General features: G+C 41.9%; 1 protein-coding gene across 3 annotated transcripts in view; it reads left to right on the top strand.

Annotated features, from left to right (window-relative positions):
• macrod1 (mono-ADP ribosylhydrolase 1) overlaps nt 1–22,721 on the top strand; it is a 94,186-nt gene that overhangs the window by 46,167 nt on the left and 25,298 nt on the right. For all 3 annotated transcript variants that reach the window (XM_028415655.1, XM_028415656.1, XM_028415657.1), the window contains exons 4-5: nt 8,916–8,945; nt 19,245–19,361. In XM_028415655.1, coding sequence (XP_028271456.1) covers nt 8,916–8,945; nt 19,245–19,361 — 147 coding nt within the window. The remainder of the gene's footprint in view (nt 1–8,915; nt 8,946–19,244; nt 19,362–22,721) is intronic.

Here is a 22,721-nt window from a genome sequence, read left to right as displayed (position 1 = left end):
AGCTCCTCTCAGCCGACATCTATAACCTACGTCAACTTCACTACTTCAACTCCGAATGGGGATGTCAAAACGTGAAGGCTACACACTCCTCTTTCCTCAAAAGGTTCCGTATCTCTCCCTGAGCGACAAACAGCGGCACTAGGTGCGACTAATCTTTATTTCCACCTCGGTCTATGCCTCAAGTCTTCAGGGCGCCTCAGTCTTTTTAAATAAACCAACTGTGTTTAGTAACGGCTTGACATGTGTCGCCTCCAGCGCACGCTCCATCCTCCATCCTCCTCCTCCTCTTCTTCATCATCTCACGCCGAGGCTGCTTGCACGCGGTGTGTGTGTGTGTGTGTGCGTGTGTGTGTTTGTGAGTGAGGTGGTGGTGGGGTACTCTTTACAGCGGCTCTCTGAGCTCCGTTACAGGGGTTCAGCAGGTCGCCACGGTCCAGCAATTACCGACAACTCACCACGCATTAGAGTGACAGGTGCACACACACATACACACACACACACAGACAGACACACAAAGCGCCACAGACTAGCTGGTGGAGCTCTGGGGCCGCCCACATGCACGCAGTTTTGGGTCCTTTAGATGCAAACATGAGCGGATTTCAGCCTCTAAAATGTTTCTGACACCTGGAACACTGAAAGGAAGTCTGAGTGGTCACTGACCTCAGGATGGTTCCTGGAGGCCTTATCACAGCATCAGCACTGTTTAAATTGATATTGATGCGTTTTAATTCAGACTTTGTGGCCAGTGATTTTTTTAAATTTGCCTTAGAGGCACACCTCATAATTAATTTACATTTATTACCTTTGAGCAGTTTTCTCACAGAGGAGTCACCATACAGCCCTTCAGATGCTGCAGGCACAGCAGTATTAAATGTAGCAGTCGTTGGCAGAACTTGGTCATGTCAGGCGCGGTTGCTAACATGGGCACGCTTCAATCCTCTCCAGTAACACACACACACAAACACACAAACACAATCGCAGCTCATCTGCACACAGAGCATCTGTAGAGGGCCCGTGCGGGGCCCTGGGGGCTCTGGAAGCGGGTGCAGCTGCACCACCAGCACCCTCTGGCGCTATTAGCTTCCCAGGATTTAGACTGATTCATTTAAAGAGACTGTCATAGTCACAACGACACAGTATCAACTAGAAGCAACTCTGATCAGTTATTCATGCCAAAAACTGAGGTGCATCCATCAAACACAGAAACACAGTTGCTCTCCTGTTTAGTGCTGTGCCTTCAAACCAAATATGGACTGACTGCATAGTAAATGTTAGCAATTACAGTTAAATAGACTTGTCGTGTTACAATCCTTTGGATATTTTTCTTAATGAAAATTGAGGTCATATTCCTACAGGAACTATTACTCTGACTCTGGTAAATTACTGTAATTGATGGTGCAGTTATCCCATGGTATCAGTGTAATAGTCGTGTGCATCCAATTATTGTCTGAAGTAGGTTAAAAACATCAGATGTTTCCCTTAAAGCCCAGGTTAGGTTCAGGTGAAGCTGACTCTTGTTTGATGTTGTACTCTGTTCTCTCCAGTATTAGAATTCTGTTGCTGAAGCAAAGTTGGTCAAATGTAAAATCTGAAGCACCTGAAAGTGGACATATTGCACAGATAATTGAAGGGTTGTAGTGTTTTGCACACAGCTTACCAAACACCACTGAGTTGTGTGGTTGAACTCTGATTGGCCAAATAAATGGCCTTATAGCCGAGACTATGAAGTGAGTTCGATTCCAGCAGCTTTTCACCTCCTTCTCCTACCCCCAATGCTCTCTGTCTGTCTGCACTGTCAACCATCAATAACATAGCCCAAAGTATCTTAAAAACAAGGTCAAACAAAGCCTCCTGCTGGAGCCTCCTCACACTGACTTTGTACTAAGATTTGCTTGGTTTGTTGTTTGACGTTTAGAAGGAGAGCTGACCTGTGGATCACTTCTCTAACATCATGTATTGTGTAGTTTGGACAAGCACAACTGGAGACTTTTGGATATGATGATGTAGCCCTTTGTTTTTGTCAGTCTCTTCAGCCCATTCACACCGCCTGTTTGTTGTGGCACTTTTGGGCCAAGACACACACTAAGGCCGCTCCATCACAGCTCTGATCTGGAGTCAGAATCACAGGTGGATCGTACGCTGTGTGAATGGGCGAGTTGGTGTTGAGGAGCGCATCTTAGAAAAAACACACAAAGGCAGTGCTTCTATCACATGATGCTTTTCTTGAAAGAAGGAGCCTCTCTGACCTTGTTGTCTGTGATAGTGTATCAGCTGTTTAACTTCCTTTCATCACATACATGAGCCCAGCCATGATTGCTGTGATTCAAATGTGCAGCTTGTATCAGTTTTATATGGAGTTAAGTGTTTTCAGAACAGTAAGGGGATGGAAAATATTTGTAAAACTATGCTTGACACTTTATAGTGCAGCTTTATTTACTTCTCTACTAATTTAACGACTTATATTGTGCATAACATTTGATGTACATTTAGTATATATAGGATTTTACTGTACATTTTAATCAACAGCTTGAATTAATGCCGTTAAATGACTAAACTGACTTTCCACAAATTGTTAAGCCAAATATATATAATGCAATCTTCACAGAGAATACAATAAAAGCTTTCAGTGAAATGACGGTGACAGTGTAATTAACTGAGGTCAGATTTCTGCTGTCAGTTGTAGTTTATTCCGTTTGTTCTGTGAAGTTGTTGTTTTATAGCAGCATCACATGAACACCTGCATTTGGCCGTTTCTCTGCTCCATAGCTGTTCTTTTGCATTACGTTGAACTGTGTTTAACTTTTTTCTATTTTGAGTCGATTAGGATCTGTGCTACTGTCATTCTGCTTCTTAGTGTTAATTAAATCAATGGAGCCACTTTGTGTCAGTGCAGGTGTGAATTTAGTAAGAATATATATGTAATGAGCCATCAGTATTAACATGCACTTTGCAGTGAGGTGTTTGTTATGCATGTTTGAATAAGACTGCAGGAAGCTTGTCGTCATAAAATGTGTTATGTTGTTTTTATGTTTTTTTTTGTCTGTATGGATTGTTTGCTTTGATGCTCAGAGTGGGGAAAAGCTAATTTTAAAATCCTTAATAAATACTGCAATTAAAGGGGTTTGTCTGTGGAGGCAACTCCAAACTTCTTCATTTTTTAGGGTCAGTATTTCTTTTAATCTTCCTGTTCTTAAAATATGATGCTATATTTGGGTGTACTGGGATTTTATTTTAACATTTAGAACCTTTTTTCATGCACTGCATCAGTAGATTTGTTATTTTTTAAAAACCAAATAAATGATGATGAAATGAGTAAAAAAAAAAAAATATATATGTATATATATATATATATATATATATATATATATATATATATATATATATATATATATATATATATTTTGTGGTTAGGATAGGTGGGTAGGGGAGAGGGAGGGCTGGAGAGAGAATGGGGGATTGGGAGCAATACACAAACAGGTTGCACTGGGGCCTGGGGAATATCGAGGAGAAGGCAGAAAAATAAGATGGAGGGCCATAGAAAGTGCAGGCAGAAGACCGGTTTAACATCGAGCTTCAGTGAAAGTAGCTTGTTTTCATCATCATCATCATTACTCGTGACATCTAATATAATTCCACAGAGAGAGAGAGAGACATTCACACACACACACACACACACACACGAATAAACATCAGTTTCTACTCTGAAGCAAACAGCAGATGAGAGCTCGTCTCCTCTCTTTCCCTCACAGCCAACTTCATCCTCCTCTGTATGACCAGGTTACATTTAGCTTCTATCCTTCACTGATGCATCCATCCGTCCACCCCCCCCCCCCCCCACCTTGAAGCTGTGTCTCCCTCTTTCTCCCGCCTTAGTGTGATTTCTTACCTCCCAAAAAGAAGAGGTACACTCCATCTTGTTGTTTTATGTTCCCAGCAAATTTAGTCCTGCGTCTCCCTTCTCCACCCTCAAGTCTCTTTCACTTCATCTCTCTCACTCACTCACCCTCCATCACCCCTCCCTCCCTCTCGTTCTCCCTCTCCCCCCCCCCCTCCTTGCCCCCGCCCTTTCTCCATCCCCTGACACCTCGCACTCCCCTCCTCCTCCACACCCTCCCTCCCTGTCAACTTACCCTCCCTCCTCCCTCTCTTTCGCTCTGTATGTAGTTGTATAACTTATCACCCTGATCCCTTCCCCACTCGATAATTGGTGTGTCTCAGCAGCAGATGCTAGCACGCTTTATTTAGCGGCTCAGTATTAGCTATTCCAATTAGTCATCTAATACCAATAAGAAAAAGAAACTGTTGGCCTCCATGTATCCAGCACCATGGGAGAAGGGACTTGTGTGTGTGTGTGTTTGTTTGCCCATGCAACAACTGTGACCAGAGTGCGCTTGTGTGTATGTGTGTGTGCACAAACACACAACTGAGTACATGTGGGTTTTAACAGATGGTGAAACACTTTCCCTCGAGTATCGACATTACTCTCTCTCTCTCTCTCCCTCTTGCTCTCTCTAATTAACTAGGTTTCAGTAACAAACCTTTGGGCTTTACCATCACCATGGTTACCCAAACACTGATACACGACTGTCTGTCTGTGTGTATGTGTGACTGCAGGCGAGTATAGTGTACGTGCACGCACGTCCTAGCGTTTCTCTTGCACCTTTCAGTGTGTCTCCCATCATGCCTGTGTGTGTGTCCGTAGCTCTGCATTTGCGTGATTGTGCATGCACATGGGTATTTTGGTTGCTTTGAAGCCTTTGTTTCCCCACAGGGCTTAGAGGCTGGTTCTGTCTCATGCACCTATGTATCTGCATAGAGAAGAGCAGTATTACATGGGATTATTGAACACGTATAAGTGCATGGCAGTCTTAATAATTAGCTTGTGAATAAAGATTATAAGTAGTATAAGACCTGCAATAAGGAAGGTAAAAGTTGGATTTCTTTGTCTATAATGAAATAAAAACAGGATGATTGTGCAGCTTCAGAATGGTTACATTACATACTGTAACAGTAACAGAAGGGTAAGCACATTAGGTTTTGATACATTTATTAAAACAGGGCAGTGAAGCACAAACGAAGTAGGTCATGCAGCGTGTTGTCCAGCCATGTCTGAAGGCTACAGTGTTTTTAACAGTCATAGCCTCCTCCAGGCTGCATCAGACTGCCTCCCCAGATCTCTCTTCAAGAACTCCTCGTCTTCTTTTGCATGTCTTTGTTGTCTTGATTCATTAGGGCGTACAACTGGGGATAATGCTTACAGTCTCTCCTCAAAGGCATCCATGGTGTTGCTCTCCATTATACACATGAACAGTGACAGTGTGAAGGAGGGCTGGAATGAAAAGGATGTACAGTATGTGAACTAAATTGTATGCAAAGGGGTGATGATTGCTGTTTTATTAGGTTTTGAATTTGTGGCATGTTTGTATACACTACAGCCACCAAACATGTGGTGTTATATATTTTCCCTGTTTTAATGTTCTTTTATGTCTAATGAAAAAAAATACAAAATATACAGCAAAGGCATGTAGCAGGAATGCAGATAGATAGATTGATACTGTGTTGATCCTCAGGGGGGCGTTCAGGTGTTCAAGTAATGGTCCCATCTATTTGCCAATAGTTCAAGGAATGTCGAGGAATCTGTTGCACACCTTTGGTTGTATATACTGCATGTCAAATGTGTTGATGGGGGCAGGACTTGTCACGGTGGTAGCTATAATGGCAGACAGAGAAGAAATAATTTGCCTTGTTGAATGTGTTTAGTTGTGAAAATGTCTGTTTTAACTCAAACCACAGTCTTTTCCTAAACTTACCCAAGTAGTTTATTTGCATGTGTTTTCGTGAGCTGCAGTCTGTTGAGTCCTCTTGATGACCAAACATAACAAAGTCAGACAGGATCTATATTCATTGTGAGGAACATGATTTGGTCGGCAATTCATAGTTATTACTTAGCTCCTAGCAACCTGTTCACATGTTTTATAGACTTTTCAATACAAGCCAACTCTTAAAGAAGCTATTAGAGGTTTTATAATTTGTTTAAAAAACTTATATGGAGTCAGATCCCACCCCAGGATTTGCAGTCTGGCCTGCATCTTTACTGGCTTTATTTTGGAATATTGCCTTTTTTATTGGAGAGTTGCCGTAGAGACAGAGGGAGCAGAGAAATGACATGTACCAAGAAGGGCGTTTTAGCTTGTGTACTATGTTCCTGTTACCACAATGCACTGCAATGCCTGTGCAACCTCACTCTCCTAATTCACACACTGTTCTTATGGTGTGTTTTTTTTTGCTTGGCACTAAACAGGACACACTCACAGCTAGTGTCATATACTGCACTGAAAGTTACTAAGACTTCAAGAGAACCCTGATGTCTCAGGTGGATTCACCGATTCACTCCACCACCAGTCATGTTGTGATAACTGAGGTTTTGGTCCAGTGCTGCATGTCAGAGCTGCATCACTTCTCCTCCAGGCAGATTTGTCTTTCTTTAGAAAGAAAACCTTTCAGTGCTCAGGAGTTCAGATGCCCCAGGGCATGTTAGTCAACACAGATGAGCATTAACAAGACTCAGTGTGTGATATAACCCCTGTGTTCATCCTGCAGCTAATCAGCACAGGATTAATGGAGACAATTTATTTGTCTGAGGCTTAACATCTGAAACTGTATTTAAGTTCATTGTGAGATCTTCTCTCACTGTCACATTAAACCGTCTTCTTTTGTCTAAGAATGCTGTGTGGACCTGCACACTGTGAATGAGAGACTGGAGATTTGCACTCTGGGAGATGTTGAGCGAGACAGTGGTTCACATAAAGTGTTGTGTGTTTAAGGCTGAAATTAAGTGGTATTTACCATTAATGATGCAGTGGGGTATGATGAAAAGGTTGGGAGAATTCTTGAGAAAGAAAGACATCTGTGGGGTTTAGTTTCTGTTCTTTTTTAAACCAACTTGTCTCATGCTCAGTTTGAGTGTGTTCCCAACTGGCACAGTGCCTTCTGGCAAAGAGTAACTAAAAAGAGAGACGTCCCATGTGTGACGTAACTTTCTAACTGTCCCTCACAGAGCAATTATGTGCTTATAAGATTATTCTAACATGGTCACAGCAACCAAAATCTGATGCATGAGGTTAAGGGAAAACACCAGTTGTAGCAGTTTATGGTCAGGTTTGAGTTTCCTGGAAGCGCAGATGTCCTCAGGCTAGCACTGCTAATTCCACACATTTGTAGATACGTGAGTGAGAAAAACACTTGGGTATCGCATATGTCAGAAGCATCCACAGCCAGCCTTATCGCCCTGCCAACATTTTACACACTTAAGCGTTTGTAGTGATTTGATTCAAGTAGGGAAGGTAATGATTTGCAGCGGCCAGCCACGCTACTAGCATTAATTCAGTGACTGCCTTGCTGTGAAAAGAGCTCATTATGTTATTTTATTAGGTTACAATAATCTCCTTGTTATCCAGGTTGCTGTATTATTCACCTTTTTCAAAGCTAGAGGACAAATTAAACCCTTAATGCCAGTCTATATCTCCTCACTGAACTGTTTAGTTTTCTTTGGACTGAAGCCTCAGCATGAACACATTCACTAGCTTTGCAGGCAGCAAAGTCAGTTGTTCTCATTGTGCTGTGCTGCTGAGTTCTCATTGACGGGCCTCTGAGCCTGCTGGTTCTTATTCTATCCATCTAATCAGGGACAGAGTTACACCTGCAATTCCAGGTGAGTACAATTAACTCACTGGTTGGTAAACCCAGCAGCATTGTGAGCCCTGTGGACTTGGATGGAGGGCCGCTCCTGTTGGGAAATGCTGACACCAGTAACACATTGTGTTGTGAAGGACGAGTGTGAAGACACATTCCTCCCTCTGCAAGAAAATGTAGGCAGAAGGCTTGGGTATTTTTATACTGAACTTGAAGAATTCTTTGCAGATCAGAGTTTCTAAAGAGAATACATACAAGAGTGCAGATAAAAACACAGCTTTTGTTGTCACATGCTGGTGATTTCAGCTCTTTGAATGGTTATGGAGGAAGTTATTCGCAAGTTTCGAACTTGTCCAGCATCTGCCGTTTGGCATCTTCAGCCAGCCACATAAAGTTGTCGTCATGTGACTGTTATCAAAAAAGAATGGATCAGTATGCACCATGACTGTCAGACTAGGTGTGTAAATGCAGAAGACTGAGAAGCTGAGAAGTAAATCTGTATTCTAAGTGACTTTTTTTAAGAACTTATCAACCACTCCTTACATGACAGTATTTTCTGATTTCAGATACAGTAAAGAAGTGCTGTAATATTGTGTTACCACTGTGGTGAACATTTAGTGTGTCTTCAGAGGAGGCTTTGGCTCTGCAGCAAATAAAAAGTCTCAAATCTATGGTTTGCTTATCCAGTAATTCAATGTCTCCCAAATTTCCCTTAATTTAAGACATTCTGCATTTTAGCTGGAGAAAAGACAACAGTTTATTGATTGTGGATTTATCAGAAGATCATGGATGTACTGAGAAAGTGACAAAATAATTACACCTACTAATGTGACCTTTAAAGCAGCAGAGGCTTTGGTTCTACAGGCTTGGTTCTCTTGATTCAAGTGTGCATTATTTATTCAGATATGAAAAAAATAGCAGTCCAAGGTTGTCTTCTGTGTTGTTGTGTCTAGGATATTGTTTAGTAATACTGGTATTTGTGGGTTAAAAAATGCAAATATGTATGATTGAATATGAATGAATGCAACTAGCATCTATTTTCATTATTGATTAATGCAGTGGGCTTCAGATTAGGGGCATACATAGAGCTGGTTCTGGACCAGGCATAAAATATGACCTACAATATTCACTTTAAACATTTAACAAGCCAAATGTATACAGTGGTTGTCTAAGCTGTGTTCAGTTATATTCATGGTTTTCCTTCTTTCTTGTTTCTCTTGCAGCCAACAAGACTCTGTTGGGTGGAGGTGGAGGTAAGTCACAACCTGTCTGCTCCTTGTGTTGTCTAAGTTTGTCCGTGTGCCAAGATACACACAGGCCTCAGCTGTTATTAATGGCACTGTTCTGTGGTGCAAACTGTCCTCTGTGGACACCAAATAATTTAAAAAAATATTGCACTTCTTTTAATCAGATGATGCAGTGCGATTTTACCTGCCAAAAAGCGTGTCGTGTGTGAGAGAGAGCCTGTTTTATGTCCTGTGTGCAGTGTCTGTCTGAGTTTGTCTTTGTGTTTGGTAGCAGGTAGCTCTTTGTTGTGGCAGGTGTTCGAGTTGCTTTTGCATGCTGCTCAGTGTGTGTGTGTGTGTGTGTCTGTCTGTTGTGTTTCTGTGTGATTGTGCGCACAGGTGCGAAGTCAATAGTTCATAATTCACGGCTATAGAGGGCTGTGGATATAAACAGTCATTTTTCAGTGTATTGTTGACTCAGTGCTTTGCTTTGTGCGTTGAATGTACATGCTTAATCAATACTTGCAATAAATTTGCACAACTAATGCAGCAGCCACATAAAACATGTAACCACTTTACTCAACCTGTGTGTGCGTTCGTTGTTAGTTTGTTAGTTAATGCTTGCAAATTTGGGTGTTGTTGTATTTGCCTGTGGTTGTTTTCCTTCTCTTTTCAGACCAACTTGCTTTTGCTGCCATGCATGTATGTGTGTGTGTGTTTATTTTTGTACCTTGTTTCTATGGTGAAATATTGAGTGTCTGTTTGCGTGCATGTGCATTTGTATGTCATTTTAAAACAGGACATTTACCGGCCAGAAATGATCCGTCTAAATCATCAGTCTCCCCACACACATGAGTTCCAGCCTTACTGATAAACACCAGCTGAGGCTCCAGCCATGAAAATGGACCACACACACACACACACACACACACACACACACAATTCTTCCTGTCACCTCAACACACAGACAAATTTATTCTCCTCAAGTACCTTGAGATCTACAGCATCATTTGATGTCGTCCTCAGTGCTCTGATGGTTTTACAAAGACAGATCTTTTCAGGAGTATGTTGATGAGTATGAGTAGACTATGTACATTAACACCTCACGCATAAAGTTCATTTATTCATTCAGCTTAATTTAACTGATTCATCTTTTCTTTTTCATTAAAAAAATCCAGTGACTGGGCTGCAGACAGCAACATCTAACAGCCACTACAGCCTTTATCTGTTTCTGTTTCACAAGTAGCAGCTTCTCTCTTGCTCAGTTGGTTTCTCTCATGTCTTATTGTATTTATTTCCCTCCCTCTGCCTGTCTTTCCAGCTCTGTCCTTGGGGGTTTGCTAAGGCTGATAAAGCCTACAGTAGGTGTTAATTAGTGATACGTAAGGGTAGAGACAAGAGGAAGAATGGAACAAACAAGAGAGATGGGAGGGAAATGATGCTCAGAGCGAGATGAGGAAGACAAAAGCAACGACAATTCAGTAGTGTTGTGGAGGCAGTCAGTGGGGGTAGACAGATTCAAGAGTGGAAAAAAACACACAAAAATCAGGCTGTGTACATCTCCCTATACCAGGATCACACCCCGCACTGACTAACCAAGTGTTCCAGCTCATTCAGCTTCAGTGAGTTGTTTTTTTCTTATCAGAGGTGAGGCTACAAAAGGTCTTTACAGTACTTTACCACTCAGTCTCAAGGGTACCTGGGTAAATGTCATTCACTGAGATCAAACGCACACCTGCCGACATTGTTTTCGCACTTCAATCTGGAGGAGTGCTGAGCTCAGGCGGCGCATCAACAAAAAACTCAAGGGCAGGAAATTAACCTTTATTTATGTCCACTGGCAGCTGTTGCTCATTTATTTCAGAGCTTATCTACCATTTGAACATTTTGCCGCTCTGATTGATTTTCCAAGTAGAAAAGAAAGCCCTGCTGATCATAGGAGAATTAGTTACCACAGGCTGTATACAGTATACACATTTATGTCTGAGTCTGAGTTTTGAATGAAAGCCATTGAAATTTTTAGTGGTTCCTCTTCTAGGTCGCCATATGTCAGTGAATACCTTTGGGATCTGTGGTGGATTGAAGTGGCCTTCACAGAAATGTCACCAGCCCTCAGTTAAACTTAAGCTATCAATAGGCGTAAAAAAACAAACTAGGGCTGCAATGAACGAGTATTTTGATACTCGGGTGCTCGCCGATTATTTTTGCTTTTACTCCAGTACTCGGTAAATGTCATCATTTTTCCATAGATACGGCTGCATCTAGTAACAGGTGGATACCTGCTTTGGACCGCTGCAGTGTCATTGCTTCAGCCTGCGACCGTCTCCATGCCCGGCGCTGTGTGTGTGTGTTCATACGGCTCACCTGCATTTTGAACCTGGGGCCTCTTGCACCCAGAACACTGATCATCCCGCTACGCCACGAGAGAATCATCCCTGATGACGTCACTGAGTCATCGAGTACCAAATTAGTTGTCGATGCATTTTGCCCTCAAATGTTACTAAAAGTAATTGTTGCAGCCCTAAACCAAACCTATTTACTGCTTTTCAAGGGACTGTGAATGAACTACTCCTCTGTCTGCTTCAGATGCCACCATCCCAGTAAACTGATGTAATTGTTTATGATACAGGAACAAGGTCATTCTGTTACTGCTCTCTGGTAAGGATAAGGAAGGGATGAAGTCTGCAATGAATGTTAGTTTGACCCTGAAGTCATGTAATGTGTGTCAAAAACTGGTACAAAGAACTGTTCCAGCTTCTATTTATAAGTTCTGTTTTTAACGACAACTTTATGGGTAGTGATTATTTATATAACTTTCTTATAATTAAGGGCATGACTGTTGTTGATTGACAGCTTACACAGAGACCTTCCTGCTTCTGTGACTGCCTGACCACCTGAGCTATTACAAATTTGCTTCATGGCTTTACATTCTGTATCAATACATAAAGTCCATGTATTGACAGTGTTCACTGTATGAAGAAATTGCTTTATGACCAGTATTAACAGAAACTCGGCCCCTATTAACCCTCTCTTCCACTCAGTCTATGTGTACAATTTTCCTTCATTCTGTAGTATTTCCTCACCTTACATTCGTTATGTGTTTGATTTGAACATTTATTTAAGAATATACATATATATGTAAAGTTGGTTCTGAAACCTTGTTTTGACCATCATGCTGATGATGTTGTGCTGCACACACGACAAATAGTCACAAATGAGCTGACACAAAGATTGTGCTTTTGGAGCCATGGTGGCACAAAAACCATCCAGAAACATCCGTAAAGTACAAATGAATGTGAACTTTACAGCTCGATATTGTAGAATGTAGGTAGTATGTGCATTTATTGCTAGACTCAAAGTCTTGAACAGACACAGAAATAAAATAACAGAAGCCAGCAGAAAAAAGGATGTCTGAGCAAAACGATTTATCATCCAGGTTACTGAGTAAATCATGTACAATGCAAATTTTATCATCATGCCCATGAACACATACTCGCCCAGTTACTGTGTACAGGGCTATCAGAGTTTAACCACACTTTAAGGCCTCTGATTAACTGTTTGTAGTAGCGACGAGCTAACAAATGCAGCTCATTTAGGATGTTGGAAGTCTTCTTTAGGTCAAAACTGATTTGGAATCCTTCAAGCAGTGTTTCAACAATTCATCTGCAGTCAGACTGTCATCTGTTCAAACCCCTCACCCCTCTCACAATAACAACTTTCTGATCAAACAGAGACAGTTACAGACACACACACAGATCCTGCTCTGGGTCTTCAGGGACAGAGTGAACAGGATGTGAACCAGCCATGAAGACACGGCCTGCATGTGATTGGTTTAGGCGCACAATAGATGAGCATGGTCCCAATTAAAATTTCATCTACTCACATTTTTTAATTTTGGTGGGAAGGAAAAAAAAGAAAAAACCTTGCAGAGCTGAAAAGCCAGACTGAATTTGTGTGAGCTGACATCTATAATCAGTCCTCTGGAATGGGGATGGGGGTTTTATACCCTGAGCTGGAAGTCTCTGGGCTGTTCTCCGTGTTTGTCTGCAGCTTTCTCCTTGTCTGTATGAGGAGAAAAATGCGGGCAGAGAATAGGCTTGTCTGCTTGCCTTTCAGAACAAATGAACAAGAGAGCATGTATTGTGAATGAAGGCAGCGGGTTGAAGATTGGTTGTGGGGCGTGGAGATGAGATGAGAGGCAAAGAGCACTTTAGTGTACCTTCCAAATGCAGAGCCTGCTGTCGCTGTCTCATCCGCATGCATAAATGTGTCTGTGTGTGGAGTTCACAGTGGCAGCATTTAACAGGTTGCAATGCATTTGTGTGTATAAAAGTGAGTGTAAAGCAGTGTGCATGTTTGTGAGTCCATCCACCACCAGACCCATCCTAAATGTTGCCTTGGCAACAAGCTGACTGAAGTAAATGAGTGTCCCAGCTCTGCTGAGGGATTGTGGGAAAGCAATATGCCAGCGTTCCGCCCCATTAGTTTGACAGACAGCCTGTTTGGCCTATAAGAGGTCAGCTGGCAAGGGCAGCTACATTAGTATTCCATAGGAGAGACATCAGGATTGGTTTTACTCTAATGTCAATCTGTGTGTGTGTCTGCGGTTGGGGTGTGCAGGAGGTAAAGCTTGTCCTGGCATATAATATTGAAGGCAGGTGTGTGTGTGTTTGTTTGTGTGCCCTGCTGGGGGTTGCAGGCGCCTCGCCAGGTAAGCATATCGCCAATTATCACCTCGCAGTCCCCCTGCCTCCCCCTCCATCCCTCCTGCTCTCCCCCAGAGTCAGTCAATACAGAGCCTGTGAGGGAGACATGATAACACCTAAAATGGTCAGACGCCTGCTTAGCTGGTTGGTAGTGGTGTAAAGAAGCCAAAACACTCATTCCTACCCCCTTCCTGTGTCCATCCATGCATTGCATCCTTTTAATCCATTCTCCTCTCTGAATGGCCGCCTAACATTCATCTCCCCTCTTTTGCTTTCAGCTGCACCCACTCTTCTCACCTACACACTTTTTTTTTTACACTTGATCCCCTTCCAAACCCATTTCTCATTGTCCAACTGTGCTCTTCAATCTCCTGTCTGTGTGTGCATGTCTCTCCATAGTTTTTGTTTGTCCGCCCCAGTCTCTCATTCTCCAAGCTTCAGTGGCAGAAAACGTTGATGTGATATTTTGTATGATAATGAAGGCTAAATAATGAATGTCGTTTTTTAAAAATATGGAAATGAGTTTGACACTTCTTGAGAGATTTTTTAGGGTCTAGTAATGTGAATTAAATTCATGACTAATTCATTAATATGTTGCTGTCTATTGGTGGCATTAGGTGCAGCCAATTATGGCTGATTTTTGAGTAGTTCAGGTACCCTATTTGCATTTCGACAGAGTCAGTGGAGTATAAACAACAAGTATCCTTTGAGACTATACTGATGCTAATTTGGTAAGGGCTCCCCTGTCTCACTATCTAAATGAGTGCTACATCAATATGATACACAGTGTTGTATACTGAGCTGCTGTGAGTTTGACTTTATTAGCTCCATAGGGACAGTGATTTGCAGTGAAAATAGTAGAATCATACAAATAAGCACATTATGCAGTCCATGGCAACTGGTAGATCACAAAGAGGCTCTATTTAATAAATACCTTAATAGCCATGCTGTCCACAGCAATGCACACCACTGCAGGTTACCAATTCCACAATTAAATAAGTAAAGTAAAATTTTTTAGTGTACATTAGTGTGAATTAGGTGACAGAGCCATTCTAGACTCAGACTCTACTTAGCATGCAACCACATACTGATACTGAGAAACATCTTAAGTCCCATTTCACTATTGTATTTACCGTGTATTTAAATTGTGGTGTTTATGGTAATAATCCCATTTTGGGATTATAGTGGTAAAGGTGAAGAGACAGATGAAGGTGGAGTAAGTTGGGGGTATAGAGTAGCATTGTGCAGAAGAAAAAGGATAATTTAGGATGAGCTTCTTATTTATAAAATTCATAAAACATATATAAATGTCTAAAACTATGTGAAAATTGTTCATATTTAGGGAGGTCTGCTTATGGCACATGTGAAAAAGTTCTGGGGTGTTCCTCCATATGGGAACTGATCCACAATAATAAAGATATTCCAATATGCAGTGACCTCCTGACAGCTTGTTTAGAGCCATAAAACCACAAGTTACAAGCAAATTACAGACACAAACAGATAAAATATAAAATTTTACAGAAGGTGGGGGCTAAAATCACCATGGTACGATGTGTTATTGCAGAAATGGATGCAGAACATTTCCTATGTTTTCTTCTCCTCCAAGTTAAATATTACATGAAGAAAAATGGATTTTAATTTAGTCATTATGCCTCTTTCAGCATGACCAGATGGACTCCACTGATATTGTTCAGTAGGAGTAATAGATAATATTGATGCTCTCTGTTGCAGACCATCATTGAGCACTAATACACCTGCATATGTGCCTACACTGAAGAAGTAGTGCAGCATCACTTCAAACACATCTTTCTTTTGCACCCCCCTCTGCTCGTGAATTCCCTCTTCATATTTCTGGCTGCATTGAAGTGACAGTGCAGTGTCTGAATCCACTCAGTAGCGTGCAGCGCTCATGCTGGGCTATTACACCGGCTCCCACAGAGTCAGAAGTTACCACAGTCTGAAAGAAAACTAGCATGGTCTGTCTTCTGTAAATGCAGTGAGAGGGATATCTTCTTGGCATTTAGGAGGTAGAATTCACAGAGCGGCTATATAGGTGTATGGATTAACTGTTCAGCCTGTGTCCAGAGAGAGCGAGAACAAGAGGGAGCACTTCATTCTGTCTCATCCTTCATCCTCATTTGTCAAGGAGTGATCTGACTTACACATGAGAACCTGAAAGCCTCCCTCAGCTAAATGCACAAAGCATGATTCATGTAAAGGCAAATACAGCAGGAGTGTGCAGTCAAAATGACCTTATTTACAGCTCGAAGGACAGGAAGTGTAAAGTCATAAAAAATCATCAAGTATGCTACAGTAATAGCAACACATATTTCTACGAGGATGGTTGAATGTTGGAACTATATTGTGTTGGTGCATGAAAAGAAAAAAGTACAGCAGGTGCCTTATTGACAAAGGAAGCTGAATTAGCATTATTGCAATGCCTACAAGTACTATGATGCATTGTGCACATAAACTTGCGATGCTGAGCATTTCAAACCTGGTTTTCCATCTTGCTCTGTGCAAATCATTGTCTTGCTTGTCCTTTTTAATTTATATCTCTGATCATATCACAGACACACCTCTGCCTTAATGAGCAGTGAAACTTTCTGCATTGTAAGAAGTCTAAAGTTCCCCTTGGGTTGGTGTCTTTCATTAAAAACTGCAGTAGAATGATTCACCTTTTGTTAGCACCAGCAGCTCAGTTTATGGATGGTCACCACTGGCTGTAAATGTTTGCAAAGCCAATGCATCAGCCTCTTATTTTACTGAATGTCTTCAGCTGTGTACCAGCAAATACTCTGTAAATGTTTTCTTAGCATCCACTGCACTCATACAAAAAAGATAACATTTTGCTGTTTACAATAGAACGAACTGACATTTGCAGCAGAGACCGAGAGACACAGATATAAGAGCACTGTTGTGTGGCTGTAATCTTAAATATGAGGTTAGAAATCCATCAGGTTTCAGGAACATGTTTGATAGTCACATGATCTTAAACCCAAAATGAACTGTCCTCCAAATTCTATGCTGGCACATGTTATTTAATCTTGATATATGTGTGCGCTTCTGTGTGTTGTTGCTATTGTGTATGTTTTCAGATGCGCTCATGACCATGCCTTACAGTACCATTGTGTGTAAGACTGAGAGCAGAGCAGTGGTCGGGTCAAAAAGCATTGCTGTAGCTCAAGGCAATGCAGTTCATGTGTAAAGACAGGGGAAAAGGCCAGTTTGTGTGTGTGTGTGTGTGTTTGTGCACTCACTTATAGACCCATATCAAATAAATGGTATTGTTGGTTGACGTTTAAGCTCAGTTTTCTTTCTTTTTCTTGTGAATCTGGATTTCTTGCCTTGCTTCCTAATCTCCCTCCAGACTATTTTTACATCTGCTGCTCTCCCTTATTCCCATCCCTTCCTCCCTCCTTCCTCCTTCTCCTCTCCATCTCTCCGTCTTATCACACTTGTTCTCCATTTCAGAGTTGGGCTGCTTCAAAGTTGGTGTGTACAGTGTGTCTTTGTGTGTCAACCTCAAGGACTCGTCACACACACGACACATGCACATTAAGACAGTGTGCACAGTAACACACTTACTTTGACAAGAATGCACACACACAGTATTCCATGCACATACACATGTATCTGAGCTTGTTTCTGTGCGCCCTGAGGAGGTAGACAGTGTTCAGAGCTCGCCTGTCACACCCTCACGTCTGTGCTTTGCTCACAGTGCGGCCCAGTTCAACATGACACAGCATGACATAGCGCACTACAGCTCGGCTCCGCGTGCGATATGCCAACTTAACACAATATCATTCAGATAACACCAGACCCCCCACCTGAAGCTCCTCTGTTTGGGGAAATACACTGCTGTAACAGCTGGTCTGTCTACAGTCAGACAGAGAGGAGGACTGTTGGCCGGCATGCTGAGATTTGCCATATGGATGGTGTTATTGTACCATTTTCATCAAGTGCTGACATGTCTTCGAGTACTGCAACAACCCCAGACTCTACAGATGTGTGTTTTTACACCAGACTCCAGTCAGTAGGAGCACAAAGCCTAGGACTTGACTGAAGCATGGTGTGGAGGCAAACAGAATGCCTCCTGATCAGGTTAGTTATTAATTATTATTAAGCAATCCACTACAGCAGAGCATCGGCAACATCAGACAGCTGCAATAATTATCCAATACTGCACAGGCCTCATAATATTCACAATGCACCCTATTGCTTGCTGCCACCTGCCGTAAAAAGAGAAAAACAGAAGACAAGATGGAGTAACTAGCTGGCAACTAGCACAAAGTGTGACCACAATACTGTTTAAAGTCACATCCAGTAGTGATGGGACTGATAATCTGTACCATCCCTATGAATGAACCTGCATGAATCTGCTGTGAGAGTGTTTTTGTGTATTTAAACCCTCGTCTGCAGGACGTCGTCTTCTGATCGGCAGTACAACCAGGATTATGTAGTTAAAGCACAATTATAATGGCATCAGACTTGACAACATTGTCAAGCAGGTTTTATATGGAGCACGACTGACACAGGGTGCCAATGAACATTTTAAAGATAAAAGCATAAAAGCATGTCCTGTGGGTACTGTTGGAACACAGTCTTCCTTGTTTAAATACATAATGTCTAATGTTTTTTTAAACGTTTTTAGACCCTTCATTGCCTTTCATCTTTCTTCTGTTTTAATAGACATTTAATACCCCATAGTACATAAAAAGCTCCTCTTTATGTTGTTAAACGACACTACAAAATAAATTGGCTGTTGCAAATTAGTAAGTTGTAGTAAACAGTGTGGAGGCATCAGCACTTCTCTGTTACTACTTTCTGTCTCTGTTACTGTCTTTAGCTGACCATTACACCATGAGCCAATCAAATCACAGAAAACATTTAGTTTTCTTTACACCACAGGCAGCATCATACTGTTTTTAAGTCCTATATTTTACTTGGAAAAATGATTGTATTATATAATTGTGCTGTTTGAAAGTTGTATTTTTGATCTGGTAAAATTTAAAATCTGCTTTCTTATTTTTAATAAAGCTGTTCATATCAAGACTGTGTTAATATTAACTTTGAGGAAATGTGTCTTGCAAGGGTTGCAGAGATTCTCAGTGAAACTGTAATTGGCACAGCTGTAAAATTGCTTTTGCTGCATCATTGCCCTCCTGGAAATGAACACAGTCACGGTCTTTAGATGTGGTGGGGATCAAAGACAGATACACATTTCTGAATATTATGTAGATTTATGAAAATTTAATTAATAAAGACTAATTGACCAAAAAGTCAAAGTCAGCTGAGTCCTTAATAACACATTAAATCAAGTAATTAACTAAAGCAGTAGCCCTAAATTCCATTAAATAGACTGGGAGGGAGACAGATGCTTTGACTGGCTACAAGAAAGACGCAGGATTTGGGGTGAAAAGTTATAAACCTGCAGAAGATGGGAAATTCAAGCGTTACTGCTAATGCTGACATTATCCGGGTCCTTTTAGCACTAAGCTTTTACTCCAGTAAATGTGTCTGCTGGACTTCAAACATTTCGACTCCTGTAAGTAGACAGATTGCAGGGGATTCACATAAGTAGGCCAACTCCCTAAATCTCCTGTCGTCTCCCTTTCAGTGGACGGAGCGATCCACCGCACTGCTGGTCCCTTGCTGAAAAAGGAGTGTGCTTCGCTCCATGGCTGTGAGACCGGAGAGGCCAAGATCACCTGCGGCTACGGCCTCCCAGCAAAGTGTGAGTATGAAGTGTCAGAGCATTTGTGTTACTTCCAGCTACTCCAGTGTGGTTCTGCTGGCCCGCCTCCAGGTGTGAATGTGTGTACAGGAATGTATATGTGATGTGGAGAGATGCTGAAAATGAGAGAGCTGAGTGTACAAGAAAAAACACAAGGCAATCCCACTGTTTAAATAAGGGAAATATTTTATTCTGCTTCAAAGAAATGCTTTGGTAAAAATGACCATTCCTTGGAGAGGATGTAAAGTAGATCTGTTTCTCTCTTCAGTCCAAACGGCGTAATAATGTCACTGACTTCCATTTTTAGCAAAGTAAATGGCACTCAATTATTGAGTGGTACTCCACTGCAGCGTGCGTAATGTGATGAAAATGAAGAGTCAACATGACAAGAAAACACTTTTATAGATGTTACAGCCAAAAAAAAAAACAATAAAAGTTTCCTCTAGTGTAAAACATAATGAATGTGAGGAGCGCATCAGAAAGAGCTGAACAGCAGCAAGTATGTTTAATTTGAATGAAAAATAGGTCATTTGTGAGAGTCTGTGTCTTCTTTGTCTCCTTGTCAGATTGCAAGCTTTATATTTTTGCATATGTGAATAATTCAAATTGGTTTATTTGAATATTTAAGTAGGTTGAAGGTGTAAAATTACAGTGATTCAAAAGCAAAAGACTTGCCTGGATTACCCAGAGCACAAACAGATGAATGTTATCAACAGCTAAATGACTGTATATTTATCATTCATTTAGCTCATGTACATCCAGTTTTATGCTAAGAAGACAAACATGTTTACTTTGCTCTGGCTTTATATCAGAGCGGTTTTTTAGTGTCTGTGTAGCCTGCTGTGCTTCATATGGGTTCAGATGTGAAGCAGAGCTGCAGAGCAATCTGCACCAGTTGATGAGTTACATGTAAAACAACCTCACATCTGAACAACGGGATAAATAGGCTGCAACCTCTCTGGTGCACCTTTTAAGAGTTTGCTGCTTTTTCCTCTTCGACACCTGATTTCCCATCAGAGCCCTCGATGCTTGCTTGTTTGCCTGCTGGTTCCAGCTGGTGCCCACCAATAAACCATGACTGCACCCTGATCAGGAACTACTGGTTTAATTGACTAATTTATATCTGCTCTGCTCAGACGTGCTCCAGCGCTGAATGCTTAATATAAAACATGACAAAAAAAGACAAATAATGATAAAGCTATCACTTGGCATGCTTTAGACTCTTAATAAGAGAAAAACTCTCCACTGATTTTCATCACAAACATCAAAGGTCTGTTGGCAGCTCAGGGGGAATACCACTGCATATGTAAAGAAAGTTGAATAAATCCATTTGTGGCTCCAGAGGGAGCTGCACCAAATCTCATAAACGGCCTCAAGTGATGACATCACGTGAGTCAGTATTGGTTGTGGAGTTAGAAGGAATCATGACACTAATGGGTATGCCAATAATGCAGTTGCCAAGCTTGTACATTATAATGGCCACCCAGGTGTGTGTTGTATGAGTGTCTGTGTGTGTGAGAGAGAGCGAGATTAAAGCAACACTGAGACTGTGTGATATCAGCTCCTGGTTCCACAGAGAGTTTAAGTTTGCAGTGGCAGAGAAGAGAAGAAAGGGGAGGGAAAAAAAGAGAAAAGCACTGATAAAGGAGAGCTCAAGGCAGAATGGAGAGCAGAAAAGATAGATAAGGAGAGAGTAGGAGAGTGGAAAAAATAAACGAAGCAGCGTGGGGGGGAGAGGAGATGTGAGGGAAGCTGAAGACAGGAGGGAATTAGTTCTTACACTCCTCTCCTTTGTTGGTTCACTTGTTTAACTTTGAGGATGTTGGCGGTAATTTGTGTGTTCATGTGTGTGTGTGTGTGCACGGCTGCTCATCTTTATGTGTAATTTCTCTCCTGCACCTGATCATACAGTGTGGTGCCATGTATCAGGCAATGTGCAGTGCAGTATAGTATCAGTGTATATGGTGAAGACTGTCTGTCAGCTCCTCTCACAATCTTAACTGAAACTCTGTCAGTGTGAGATCTGTGTGACTGACATCTTTCTGACTCACCGACTGACTAACTGTGTGTGGGTGTGTGTGTGTGTGCGCACGCGAGAGTCTTTATTCATGTGTGCGTGGCCATTACCCAGCATGTGGTGTGGAGACTGGTTCTCTCCTCCCAGACAAAATATTAAGTCCCAAGAATAATTCAACAAGCGTCTGCTCCAATGCTTAAACACTCACAACAGGGCTTGATTACCTCTCAGCAGGAGGGAGAGAGAGGCAAGACAGCAACAACAGAGGGAAAGAAAAGCAGGGAAAACAAAGCAGGCAGAGGACTGTGTGATGGCAGAGCGGCTGTGTGGAAAACAACGAAAAAGGAAAATGAAACTCGACAGGAGAGAGGCAGGGAGGTTGAGAGACAGGTCCAATCTCAAAGCCAACACTTTGATCTTGATTTGTATGGGCTTGCCACCAGATGTGGGATTTCAAAAGCATCTGACTCACAAGTTGCCAAATGGTCCAGAGGACCTGCTGTCAGCCCTCCATGCAGAGTGTCCGTCGATGATCCCACAGCCACTTAGCCAGCAACATCCCAGTATCGTAACCTAGCAACACCCGGAGCGCATGGCACTCTACGCCTGCTGCTGTTTAGCAGGAGTCGCATACAATTTGAGGATGGTGACAAATGGCAGCTGGAAAAATTTTAAGCAGGCGCAGCTTTAAATCACAAAACTTAAGGCAGTTAAATCAGAAACTGTCTGCTTTGTGCCTTCGTAATTAGGAGGACGTGATTACCCGTGGAACAACATCAGCTTGTTTTGTGTGTGTACAAAATAAATGTGTTGCTCACTTGTGAGCCCTGTGGATGCTGTAAGAAGCTTGTGCACATGTGTAAGCCTGTGCTAGTGTGTGTGTGTTTAGTGGTTGCCAGACAAGGGAGCGTTGGCCAAGGTGTCGTCCAGACAACCCAGGGCCCCAGAGCTCACCTGTGTACCGATAAACACAGATGTAACCCTGCTAACCTGTTCCCCAGCCAGCACCGCTCCCCTGGTGAACACCACCGAGCGGTAACACTACGGGGAACGAAGGTGCAGGAGGGCGGGTCTAGAGGTCAGAACCAATCACATCCTGTGAAAGCCCTGCTCTGCTTTAGTGATGTCAAAGCAGAGACTCACAGAGAGGGCTTTAGTTCTGACACTGGTGATCAACATAAACATCAATAGAACACTAATACAGAGCCGGACTGCAGCTGTATAATTAGCCATGAGTGTAATACAGATATTATGTCTGGCACAGCAGCAAAATCACAACATACATAAAATCACATCAGAACCATTACCTTCTACATTCATTAATATCTATCACAACACAGCAA

The sequence above is a fragment of the Parambassis ranga genome, chromosome 10, assembly GCF_900634625.1.
Source record: "Parambassis ranga chromosome 10, fParRan2.1, whole genome shotgun sequence".
NCBI classification, from domain to species: domain Eukaryota; kingdom Metazoa; phylum Chordata; class Actinopteri; family Ambassidae; genus Parambassis; species Parambassis ranga.
Note: the sequence above shows the minus strand (reverse complement) of the source record. Positions and strands in the feature narration are given on the sequence as shown.